Source organism: Citrus sinensis, chromosome 8 (assembly GCF_022201045.2).
Source record: "Citrus sinensis cultivar Valencia sweet orange chromosome 8, DVS_A1.0, whole genome shotgun sequence".
NCBI classification, from domain to species: Eukaryota; Viridiplantae; Streptophyta; class Magnoliopsida; order Sapindales; family Rutaceae; genus Citrus; species Citrus sinensis.
In genome coordinates this window covers 5,526,208-5,539,142 of record NC_068563.1, presented here as the reverse complement: position 1 = coordinate 5,539,142, position 12,935 = coordinate 5,526,208, and the positions used below count along the sequence as shown (strand labels likewise).

The following is a 12,935-nucleotide window of genomic DNA, read 5'->3' as shown; positions in this document are numbered from 1 at the left end:
AAACGACAACTCTTGGGCTCATCGCCACATTGTTTGTCCACTCTGTAATTCTAATAACAAAGTTTGTTTCCGGACAAGAAGAGATTCTGATCACATTATCACATCTTGCATATATGGGTCCAACAGTAGCAAATTGTAATTCGATGTGCTATTTTGGAATGTCATCGCAGAAATATGAACTGAAAAGTGGATAAATTACCATTAGTTTACAGGTTAAATGTTTCTGTTCCAGAAATTAATTATGAAACTAAAGAAAAAATTTTCCCAAATTGCATGTTTTTGTCAGATTCTATAAAACGGGACTGCTAAACTGATTTTCTCCGTTATTTTAATGAACGAAATCACACTACAAAAGCCAGAACATGTGACGAAAACTCAGGACTTGGTCATGGAAATGACCATTGTAGTAGAGTGGCCTGGTGCGAACTCCAAGTACTCAGAAATCTTCTTCGCCAGCCTCTCAAACAAATCATCCATGATTTCCTCTCCAAAATGACTTGCTAGCATAGATTCGGAAACCGCTCTTATACTTTTGGCAATATTCTTGCCTCTTGTATGTCTACCAGAAGTTAGGCTTTTGCTGCCATCATCTTTATTAGCATCCCAATCAACTGTATGTATATCAAATCGACGGATATTAAAAGACCCTTCTGTTTGAATAACATGTCTCACTTCTTCTGGACTAGGTGCATAATAAGGGAGATTAAACCAGTCCACTTTTGCCTCTTCTACCAACCCCTGAAGAACAGAAAGGGAAATTAGCTAGACTTTATGTTCAGCTTACTGCTGCTTGCCGTTCCCAGTTGTGCATTACATTACAAGCATCAATGGTGAACATCAAAGAGAGGGAGAGAGTCATTTACCTCTAGGACCATGTCATTCAGAGTGACACCTAACAACTCCCAGCCGGTACATCTAGGGTCACCCGGCTTTCTGTCATTTCCAATTATGCTGAGGAGCACATGGCCACCAGAAAGTATCTCTTCTGACCTTGATGTCAGAAACAATGTAAAGTCCCTCTAGAAGAGATCCAAGTAAGCTTCATGTACGCCAACAGGGCTTGTTTTAGCCATGCAAATATGTCCTTTGTTTAATGGAACTCCTGATTCGCTCACAAGCCCTTCTGGTACCTCATAATTCATGCGAAAAACTAACCATGATTGTACATATGCAAAAGTTTTAGTGCCAGTCTGAGTAATGAATAACATACTACTGCTAAAATATGTGGAATAGCTCAACATATATACATAGAAGACTGGCTTAATTAAGCAACGCTCCTGCCTTTATGGAACTGAAAGCAAAGAAGATCAACTTTTAATAGTGATTTCAATTTTTAAGAGGTGCGGTCATTTTATACAGAATTATATATGCTTACGATATTGGTTACCATATTGTAAGGGGTCAAATTTCATGGGCTAGAAAGTGATAATGCAGTAACGTTGAACACCAAATAATAGAGAGAATTATGCAATAAGTGCAAATCAATCTCACACTAGTGTATATGCACTATATAAGCATTAGATATTAACCTCCATACGAGGAAATATTCATATTTTTCTTGCTAACCTGAGAAAGCCAATGAAGACTGTAGGAAGAATGAACAAAGTGAAGAGACTTGTTGGGAAATAACCTGCCATAGAAAGAGCCAGGGATTCCTGCAATAAAACAGGGTCCAAAATTGCTTCCTTTTACTTCTTTCAGTTTCTCATAAAAACCTGGCAATGACTTGAAAATGGTGTTGAAGTCATTTCCAGGAAGATCATTCAAGAAAACCTGATACATTGGTGCCTCGCGATTCAGCCTTTTGCACGTTCCATCAATCGTGTCTATGATTTCCCACAATAGAGAAAGAGTATTAGGTCCTGAAGAACAGCCCAAATCTGCTATTTTCAAGCACTCAGGAAGGCGATTGCAATACAACTTTTTTATGCTATCTTGTAGTATTGGCTTTGCCGTGAGCATTGCTCTTTTCTGTTCCAAAAACAAAAATAAAAGGATATATAATCATCAACGTAGATCATTTTGTGTGAGAATATGGGTGTAAGAGTGAGAGTGAAAATAGGAAAGAGACTTGAATCTTTGAGTTGTTGGCGTAGCTGGTATCTCCTCGGCCACCATTCATGCAAAGAACTTGCTGTACTTCCATTGCTAAAATTATTTCTGGCCTTGTTGAGATGCTACCTGCATTGTCGATCCACCCTTTTATTTATGTTCAGTTTTTTTCAGTCTCCTAGAAAAACTCATCTGATCATGCGCATTTGAGAATATATTTTACGTTGTGATAGATTTGAGGCAAAAGCAAATAACGTACGCCATGTTTGGACTACATGGAGAGATCAGCTGACCTTTCACTGTACGTAAAGCAACCCCTTAAACTTTCTGAAACGAGAAATTTCAATGTTCAACTTTGGCATTAAAAATTGCTACTTGCCGCGTTTAGTATTATGTTACATAATACATTATAAATCAACTGGTATTTGACTCCATCTGTTGGAAAATCGAGCTTGTTAGGTGAATAATTTTACATTTGAGATTAAATTGCGTTCCGAGGAATGCATTATTGTATCGGAATTTGGGAGTCTTTGTTACTTTGCTTAAATTTGGTGGCAATGTCCCCTGCCTCCCCAGCAAAAACATGGCTGGGAAATGACACATATTTTATTCTGGTCACATTTTCAAAGCTTGCTTTGCTCTATTTTGTGTTCTTCCCTCTATTATAAATGTAACATTGTTTTTTTTTTCCTTTTTTCTTTCGTGTAAAAGGAATTCGTAGTGATATGAATTTTGTATTGTTAATTTATTCTGTTTTCTTGGTTGGTAGGTGTTGCAAGGAAAAATGTAGCAAGTCAAATAATGAGAGAATGAGACCATGAGAGCATTCTAGATCAGTTGAAGCTTAATAAGTCTATCAAGTATAGCTATATGAGACTATGAAAGCACGTGAACTTGAGAGTACATGAGCATGAAACCATGAGAACTTGTGAGCATGAGTCCATGAGAGCATGCTAGGTCAGTATGAAGCTTAACAAGTTACCTAAGCACAACTACATAAGAGTACTAGAGCATGTGCGTGAGACTATGAGAGCACGTGAGCATGAGATCATGAAAGCATGCTAGCTCAGTAGGATGCTTAATAAGTTAATTAAGTACACCTATATAAAAGCATGAGAGCATGTGCGTATAAGACCAAGGAAGCATATGAGCACCACCATGGGAGATAAATTTAATTAGAAAAAACCCAGGTTTTGAGTCCAATAACTAGAGACGAGTAATTTGAGACATTATCTAAACCCAGTAGAAGAATTTAGAAGCTCCTGAAGCACAAGACGAGTTTAAAAAGAAGATAAATGCTTGAGATAAGCGTTGATATTATAAAAAGCTCAATTTAAGAAGGAGATAAATATCGATATCATATAAAACTCTTAGTGATAAAGATTATCAGAATAATGAGTCATCAAAGATTAATGATACCTAAATTATATTATGGATAGAAAATCCTTGATGCACAAAGGGACAAGAGCAAATAGCTAAACTTGAAAAAAAAAAAAAAAAATTCGTTGTAATTTGTATTCAATAGTGAAAATTACTCTTTCTATACCCTTGGATGTAAGTTAAGTGCTAAATCATGTAACTTCTATGTGTTCTGATTTTTATATCATCCCATTATTTAATTCTTTAGTTGACCTATAATCAGGGTTAACCTTAGGCACTGTCGTTAAGTGAAATCGAGTGTGTTATCCTATGCAAGGACCAAATTAGGAACTTTGTTTTTAGGGTGAATTAATTTCTTTTATTTTTTAATTAGGACTATATATTACTATGTGAAGTCTCCCAAGAATTTAAATAGACTAGGAATTGGTTACCGTTTTTTATTTTAATTTCTTTATGTTGTAATTATGTAAAATAATTACTAACTAAAGTGTGTGTTTTATTTTCTGAAATGTGTGGCTAATTTATTTTAAATCTATTTACTGTTTGACTATGGTTACAATTTTTACTTTTATAATCATATAATTATTGGATTTTGGATTTTACGAATTAAATTATTTAGTTTAAAATTGGGCAGTGGCAGATATTAAATTAAAAAGAACAAAAATTTAAGGTCGGAAACAAAATCACCTTTAGTGATTAACTTGAATTATTAAATTCAATAGTTTGTATGGCCTGTTTTCAAATTTACATGAAAGGACAAACTTGTAAACATAACAATGGCAGTTCTGTAAAATAATTATAATGATATCTCCGTAAATAAAGCTGAAAATTTTCTCCAAATATTGGACAAGCTATAGCCCGTCCCAGCCAACACGTCGCCTACCCCCTGATCCTAGCATTGTATTTTAGCTCAATGTGATCTTACTTGCGCGGTTGCGCCCGCACGGCGGATAATATGCAGGGTTGATGTGCGCGTTGGCTAGTGCGGGCAATTGACAGTTTGACACCATTGGGGAAAACAAAACTCCTTAAATTTCATGTAAAATTTTAGTATAATTATTTTTTAGTGGGAGCAATGTCGTAAAGAAAATTTCATAACGAGTTAATTTTATAAATAGTCTTTTGCAGTGGGTTAATATTTTTTCAACTAAATTAAAATATTTACAAAATGATTTTTCAAATATCTCTCGAATCTCACACAGACAACTCATACTACTCTTTTTCAATTGAAAAAATAGAGCCCTTTTAACCATCTGTGGCCTCTCAGTTCTTACCCTTGATCGACGCAATCCTCTTCTACTCCACTAAAATTCTTCCTCTTTCTTTACCCTTAGAAAATGTTTGTTACATTGTATAATGGGGCATTAAAATATTATTTACATTAAAATAATACTAATAATTTTTTTTTCTTTTGCTTTATTATAATAATAATAAAAATAAATATAAATTTTTAATATTATATAATATTTTTTATTTTTACATTATAATTTATTAATAAATTTATAATTTATTATAACTAATAATAAATATTTAAATATGAATAAGTTTGAATAATATTAATTTAAAATTAATAATAATATATAATATTAATACAATTTAAATATATTAACATAATATAATATTTCATTTAAATTAACCACAAAAAAATCAACACAGTACAGTGTAGCACCAAATATTGTACAACATTATTATAATAAAGTGTTAATGCAATACAACATAATATAATACACTAACATTAAAATAATACAATACAATATAATATAATACAATGTGTCAAACGCACCCTTAGGGAATTAATTTTTTGGATCTACACACATACATGCTCATATACACTATCACGTTTAATGCATAACAACAAATCACATAAACTTGTAGGCAAATCACATAAATTTATATCCACACATATCAAAATAGTTTTTTCAATATGCCAATCACATAATTAGTACAAATTGATTTTCAGTCTAAAATTTTTGTATGTTAAACTATACATGTTCAAGAATATTTTTTAAATTTGTTTCAAAATAATCGGATAAGAGTTTAATTTATAATTTTTCAAACTCAAATAGGAAAACTTGGATATATTGTTGGTCAATTTTTTTAGCCTTTTAATACAATTTATTTATTTCTAAAAAGAGGGTCCGCCTATATTGCAACGGTTGCAACATACAACAACCTTTGTCATTTTGTGTTTGATTACACTACACTACCTTATATTTTCTGCAAAATTCAATAGCCACTAAAAGTAACAAAATTTTACATATAAGCCCATTTTTGGAATAAAATGACATTTGAAAAGAATTTTAATTTATTATTATTATTATTAATATCATTATTATTATATAAGATTATTTCTATTAAATTTTATTATTTTTATTTATTTTAATTATTATTATTTATGATTATTACTGTCATTATTATTATTAAAATTTATTTCTTTTATTATTTTAATTGTTATTATACTGTAATTAATTCATTAATATTAATATTTATCTTGTTATGATTAAAATTATTTTTATTAAAATATATTAACTTTATCATTTTAATTATGATTAATTATTGTTGTTGTTATTATTATTATTAAAACTTATTAATAATTTTTATTATTTTTATTATTATCATTATTAATATTATTATTTCAGTTAATTTTGTTGTTATTATTGTTATTGTTAAATAATAATTTGGTTTGATTCTAAGTCTAAATTACTTAAAATAATATTATTATATTAATAGAGAATTAATAATATTACTATAAACCATCTTTATTTGAAAATATAATATTATTATATTTATTTTAAAATATTAGTATTATATTTATTTAATATTAATAATTAATACTAATAAATAGTTTATTCTAAGAAAATAGTAATTTCATACTATGTTAATGGTAAAAATATTTCATTTATATTGTCCTTATCAATAATTTTTAATTTATATAATTAAAATTAAAATTAATAAAAAATTGTGATGTTCATAATTAAGAATATTAATAATTATTATAAATTTACAAATATAATAAAATAAAAATTTATTCATTAAATATATTTTTTATTAACTTTATAATTAAAAAACTATAATTTTTTAAATAAAGATAAAATTATAATTTGAAACTATTTACTCCCAATCCAAGACAGCGTAAACATATAAATTGAATTTTAATCTTCATTCTATACTTTTATTTCAGTATAAATAAACAATTTACTCTCACTCCCACTTCTACTCCCACTCCATACTCCCAATTATAAAATTTTCATTCTTCAATATTGTCAGTCCAATAAAAAAAAGCAAACGCTATATTAAAGTATTATAATCCTGCCATTATCTTTGTTCTTACACTCTCCTGGTCAGCTAAGCTAACAAGTGTGGTGATTTCTGGAAATGGCGACGGTGAGGAGAATGAAGCTGGGTTCACAAGGCCTTGAAGTATCAGCACAAGGCTTGGGGTGCACGGGCATGTCCGCTTTATACGGTCCCCCGAAGCCTGAGCCCGATATGATCGCTTTAATCCGCCATGCCATCAACAGTGGCATCACTTTTCTTGACACTTCTGATATTTACGGCCCGCACACAAATGAAATTCTTCTGGGCAAGGTCGGTCATCTTAATTTTTCATAAATTTATTTTGCTTTTCTTAATTCTCCTGCATCTTTAGCGTGCGGGTATTATTTAATTATTAATTCTGGATAGGCTTTGAAAGGAGGGTTCAGGGAAAGAGCTGAATTGGCAACTAAATTTGGAATAGGTATTGTGGATGGTAAGTACGGATATCATGGGGATCCTGCTTATGTGAGAGCTGCATGTGAGGCCAGCTTGAAGCGTCTTGATGTTGATTGTATTGATCTTTATTACCAACATCGCATTGACACTCAAACTCCCATTGAAGTCACTGTAATTTCCTCTCCTTATTGCTCTCTTTTGTTAAGCTTAAATGCCGCATTTTGTATTGTGGGGTTGTAGCTTTGGTTGCGAAACAAATGTTATTACTGTTCACTAATATAGATTTTTTCATCTATCAACTGTGAGTATAAAGTTTTACTTGTTTAGTTTGTTATTGTATTGTATAGTTAGTGATTTTTGTTTCGTCAAAACATTGTCTCAATTGTTGAATGCGTGTGAACATATCCATGTGTAATGCATATCGCAGACCCTTTTGGAATGTATTTTTGTTGAAGAAAAGGGGTTGGCAGGAAGAATGCATGTTAGATGTGTGGGGGTAAGGAGAGGGAAGGTTTTTATTTTTCATGTTAACTAACACTACAGACACTGTGAAGACATGGTCTGTTATATGTGGACCGTGACTCATCGAAGGAAGACGAGATATTATCATATTTAATTATTCTTAACACGAAAGTGCAATTTGTCTTGTTGTATACTTGACTGAGAGACTTTCTGCATCCATGTTTTGAATTACCATGCTGAAATCTGTGTGAAAACTCAAAAAACAACGTTGGATCAATGTTAATGACCTACACATATTGTTGTATTTGTCAGGTAATGAGCATTTATCCTTTTTTTTTAAGCCGCATCTTTCTTTGAAACTTAACGATCTGATAGGGTTATGAAGTTTGATTTCTCACAATGTTTCCTTCTCCCATCAAGTTTCTTAGTTGGACTTTGAAACTGGCTTTATATTGAACATGAAGTAATTCTTTTTTTCGCTCTTTTGAAAGATTGGAGAACTCAAGAAACTAGTTGAAGAGGGCAAAATAAAGTATATTGGACTGTCTGAGGCTTCTGCTTCAACAATTAGACGAGCTCATGCTGTTCATCCAATAACAGCTGTGCAGTTGGAATGGTCCCTATGGACACGAGATGTAGAGGAAGACATAATTCCTACTTGCAGGTGAGGCATTAATGAGAGGAACTCAATTATTTAGAGTTAAAAGGAAATAAGAAATCATGAGTAAAGTATTGTAACATCCGCTAATGCAATGCCAATGGTTCCTCAGGGAACTCGGCATTGGGATTGTTGCGTACAGTCCTCTAGGACGAGGATTCTTTTCATCAGGGTCTAAGTTGGCTGAAAGCTTATCAGAGGGAGATTATAGAAAGGTTTGTAAATCTACCGTGCAAGTACTAATATTTGGAATGCAATGCATCTGCATTTGGCCTAAAAATGTTTTTTAGCGTCATAATTGGATGTTTGCAAGCATGGCAAGCAACTATTCTCCTATCTCATCATTAACCTACAATATGAAGGTGTGCTTTCTGTAGACTATTACCTTGCGTCATGCTATCTTGTGGCATCCTTTTATTACATTGTTCCTCTAACTTAGTGTCTTTCACCTCGCTTTCACCTTTTTTTTTTTTGGTTCTCTTTGTCCATATGTTTGACGATTCTGTATATTTAGCATTTCATGATATTATTATTCAAAAGAAAATTGGGGCTGTGGAACACCTAGGAACCACCCAAAGTGCTGTAATATCAAAACGAGAGTTGCATTTACTTCTGCTTGTAAATGCATTCTATATCCAATATCTTGTTCTTTCTTAATGATTTGATTTTAGTTTTGTTTGCTGAAGTGTGAGTGTTCTAACTTCTGCAGCACCTACCAAGATTCCAGCCTGGAAATTTGGAGCATAACCAAAAGCTATTTGAACGTGTTAATGAAATAGCTGCGAACAAAGGGTGCACCCCATCACAGCTTGCATTAGCCTGGGTTCATCACCAAGGAGATGACGTATGTCCCATTCCTGGAACCACCAAGATTGCCAACCTCAATGAAAATATTAAGGCTCTGTCAGTGAAAATAACTCCAGAAGAAATGGCCGAACTTGAAGCTATTGCTTCAGCAGATAATGTGAAGGGTGACAGATATCCGAGTTCCTTGGGTACTTACAAGACTGCTGATACCCCACCATTGTCTTCATGGAACCCTTCTTAAAATGGATTGCTTTTAGCCATGGCTATTCTGCCTCTCTGGTCCCAGTATGCACTTTCTGAATACCAGAATAAGGCAGTAAATTTGTTATGGATAAGATTGTTTGTTACATAAACTTTCTCACAATATTTTCATCAGAAGTGTTGAGATGACACTCCTTGTATGAATAAATAGAACCGTTTGGCTTCTTTTTGTTACTATTACAATTAAAAATATAGCACTTACATTTTAGTAATAAGATTGGAGCATAGAAAACTTTATTACTTCTTGTCAAACCTACTCTGTTGATTGGAATCTACAACCTATTTCATGAAGATATTTTTCCCATGATATCCCATTTCTTTATCAGAATGAAATATTGGTAGTTCATGAATGATCCTTTCTTTCTGATTTGTGTACGTTTAGCACTTGTAGCATTGCATATTCTCGCTAAAAATTTTACCGCCAATGAAAAAGCATAAACTCCAACTCATCCTGTACTTTTGTAGAATAGAACTTGTGCTGCCACAGGTACTCCCTTAATCTGATTTGTATAGATTTTGAAATTCGGGCATGGGCAAACAGATGTATATGCTTTTCAGATTTAATAGTTGGTATTGTTCTTTGATCTTTTAGTTTGGAATTTGACGCACCCAACTCAGAATTAGAATTTGGCACTAAAGGATATTATGATGTAACAAGATATGGAATTGGAATACATTCCTGCTCATTTTGTCAAAATTGTTACATCATTCAGAATATGGCAATCCCTGTAGTTCTCTCATCCGCTTATCCAAATCTTCGAGAAGTGCCTTCACTGACTAGACTATCCATTAACTTTTGACATCAATGAATCGTTTTTTAAGAAAAATTGAAGTTGTAGAAACAGTTAAGCAAAAGAGAAAACTAAGGTAACTAGAAATGTTCCATTGCATATATGATATAGCAATTTACAAAAGAGACTCATACAAACATATGAACAGAAATGAAAAGAAAAGGGAACGTTCTAATTATGCTATTATCTAAGTACCCTTTAGATCAAAGAGAACTCTAACTCTTCTTCCCTTCGAAACTTCTGTTGCCTTGCAATGAAAGCTTCAATTGTGCGGCGAAATTCTTCATTGCTCATTCTATCTTCAGGGAACGAGCTTTTCACCAATCTTTCCCCAGGATTAGTACTTTTCTTGAACTTCTCAGTTCCCCCTCTCCTCAGTTCCCGGCATGACTTTTCGCAATTTACACGCTTAAAGTTCTCCGATTGGCATCTCCTATAACCCTTGGCTTGCAAAGAAGTGTATGCTTCATCACAAAGTAATTTCTCTGCACAGATGCTCTTTTTTTCTCTGTTCTCAACCTCATACCGATGAATATTTTGAGTCTTTTCACTCTTGTGCACAAACTGTGTGTAGAAATCGTTTGCTGGATCCTTTTTGGCAGAATCCTCCAAGGAAAACTGCCCTGAGTTTGCAAAAAGAATGGCAACAATCACGTTGCCGAGGATGAAGACAAAGCGAGGGCTAACAAGGAATAGTGCGAAATCCTTGAAGTACTCTGCCGAAATCTTTACAGCCAATGGGAGCTGAAGGGTAAAACGTGAGACCAAAATCAGGATAACACAAATCTCAACTATCCTGAACAAGCTTGCCATCTTTCGAATCCGGCGATGCTTGTGGATTGCATTAGCCTTCGCAACTTTAATGTTGGTGATTTCAAATGAATCCATTTGGACACAAGGATCAAGAATCAAAGCTGATTTTGAAGTGAAGTATAGCGTTTGATGTGTTTTTGTTCTCACTAGCAAGACTCAGGAGAGTTGGTTTTGGATCAGGGCTTCTCCAAAGAGAGGACAGAAAGTTGCTACTATCAACATAGCAAAGAGTGACGTGTTTTTGGTGTTCTGATTCATAGAAACAGAGTGGAAAACAGAGAAGATAAAACAGAGGAAACAGAGTGAGCTAGACTGTTCTCTGCTTTTGCTTTTCTCTCTAAGATTTGGAAGCTTGAAATGTTTGTTTGGTCTTGAAACTTGTTGGTTGGCTTGCTATATATAGATAGAAGAATATAAGCCTTTTTCTTTTTTATTATATCAATTTTTTTTTTCTTCATCTAGCAAAGACACACCATATTCCCTATTATTTACTTTACTGGAAAATATGCAAGTTGAGGGATTTCCAGTCCACAGTCCACTGGACCAATGATTTTCTTTTTCTTGTGATATTCTCACCACTTCCAAAAGACTTTTGTACAATTGTAAATTACTCATTTATTTTCATTTCCTCTTTTAGATTTGACAATGAACAGCAAGAATAATTAGAGAGCAACTGGCCAGTCAGAACATTCTTGTTAGCTTATTTTGCAACCAAAAATAAATAAATAAATAAATAATAATAATAATAATAATAAGTGATTGCATCGTCAACTTTCCTGAGAGATTATTGTACAAAAGTTAAGAGAGATAATTGTACATAACTTATTAGATTTATTTTACCCCACTTCTGACATTATATATTCTTATGACCAAACTTTTCCCACCCATGGTATTCAAAATTCAATTATTTATTTTTAAAAAATGAAACAAAAACCCAGGATTATATTTCGAAAAAGGACTGATAACTCTATTTTAAGAATAGACATTAATTGGTTCAATTGATAAAATTTCTTATAATGATACTAGAGGTCTAAAATTCCAATCCTACTTAAGATGAATTAACCACTATCTTTCCTAAAAGATTAAAAGGAAAGTAATAATTCAATGATCAGAAAGATATAATAATTAAAAGACATTAGTATTTAGTAGTACTCCACCTAATCTTGAGCAAAAGTTAAAAATTACACAATTCATCAAAATTTATTACACAATTCATCAAGAAACCCTGAATCCCCTCAATTAATATGATTGATTGCGAATCTCACTAAATTATATTTCATGTAAATTAACAATCAAGTAAAATTCATTCATCGATAAGTTAGCAAGTGGAGTTTCTATAATCTATGTGCTAACATGACAATCCTGATGGACTTGTCGCAAAACCATTGATTGGTTTCTTACAAATTAAGAAACTGACACATAGCACTAAACTGCCTTTTTTTTTTTCTTTTTTTTTTCTTCTTTTTCTTTTTCTTTGATAATTATAGCAGACTTTCACCTTTAACTGGCATTTCGGTTATTATCACACCCACCAATAATGCAGGAGTGAAGCGTATTGGCCTTTTTTTATCCCTTCTACTTTTAGGGTTTAGAAGAATTGATGCTACGTGGCAACGGGTTATTTTGTTTTGCCAAATCTTGATCAATCCTCACTCTCTGATTTTGATTAACAGTTTATTTGTAATTTGATTCATCTTGTTATTTGATTTGATTGTGACAGTAAACGGTTTCTTTGGATTGTGTTGAAAAGATGGAAGCAAAGTAGTGGCGGTCCCATTCCCATATGCTAATACTAATCTTTTATCTAATTTTCCTAAAGTACATGATAGAAATTCTTTAACTAGTTAATAATTACATATGTACTGCAATTTTATAAGTGTTATGAATAGTGATAAAAAGGTACAATAACTAAATAATATTACGGGTCAATTTGATAATACAGTAACTTTAAAAATAATTATTGTTAATTGTGTTATAAAAATAATTAACTGTAAAGA

At 32.5% G+C, this 12,935-nt stretch overlaps 3 protein-coding genes across 3 annotated transcripts; 1 reads left to right on the top strand and 2 right to left on the bottom strand.

The window, feature by feature from the left end:
• Positions 1 to 375: 375 nt before the first annotated feature.
• LOC127899236 (probable jasmonic acid carboxyl methyltransferase 2) lies at positions 376 to 2,146 on the bottom strand. Its single transcript, XM_052432574.1, has 5 exons — positions 2,072 to 2,146; positions 1,716 to 1,971; positions 1,567 to 1,630; positions 864 to 990; positions 376 to 738 (listed from the first exon to the last, which is right to left on the bottom strand). Exons 1-5 carry the CDS (start codon positions 2,144 to 2,146, stop codon positions 376 to 378), a joined length of 885 nt encoding a protein of 294 aa, XP_052288534.1.
• Positions 2,147 to 6,701: 4,555 nt separating this feature from the next.
• LOC102630481 (probable aldo-keto reductase 2) lies at positions 6,702 to 9,571 on the top strand. Its single transcript, XM_006487157.3, has 5 exons — positions 6,702 to 7,020; positions 7,117 to 7,317; positions 8,100 to 8,272; positions 8,379 to 8,481; positions 8,976 to 9,571. The coding sequence occupies exons 1-5, from the start codon at positions 6,808 to 6,810 to the stop codon at positions 9,312 to 9,314; spliced, it is 1,029 nt and encodes a 342-aa protein (XP_006487220.2). The 5' UTR covers positions 6,702 to 6,807; the 3' UTR covers positions 9,315 to 9,571.
• A 626-nt stretch (positions 9,572 to 10,197) lies between these two features.
• Positions 10,198 to 11,295, bottom strand: LOC102630182 (uncharacterized). Its single transcript, XM_006487156.4, has one exon. The coding sequence runs from the start codon at positions 11,011 to 11,013 to the stop codon at positions 10,324 to 10,326; it is 690 nt and encodes a 229-aa protein (XP_006487219.2). The 5' UTR covers positions 11,014 to 11,295; the 3' UTR covers positions 10,198 to 10,323.
• Between the last annotated feature and the right edge of the window lie 1,640 nt (positions 11,296 to 12,935).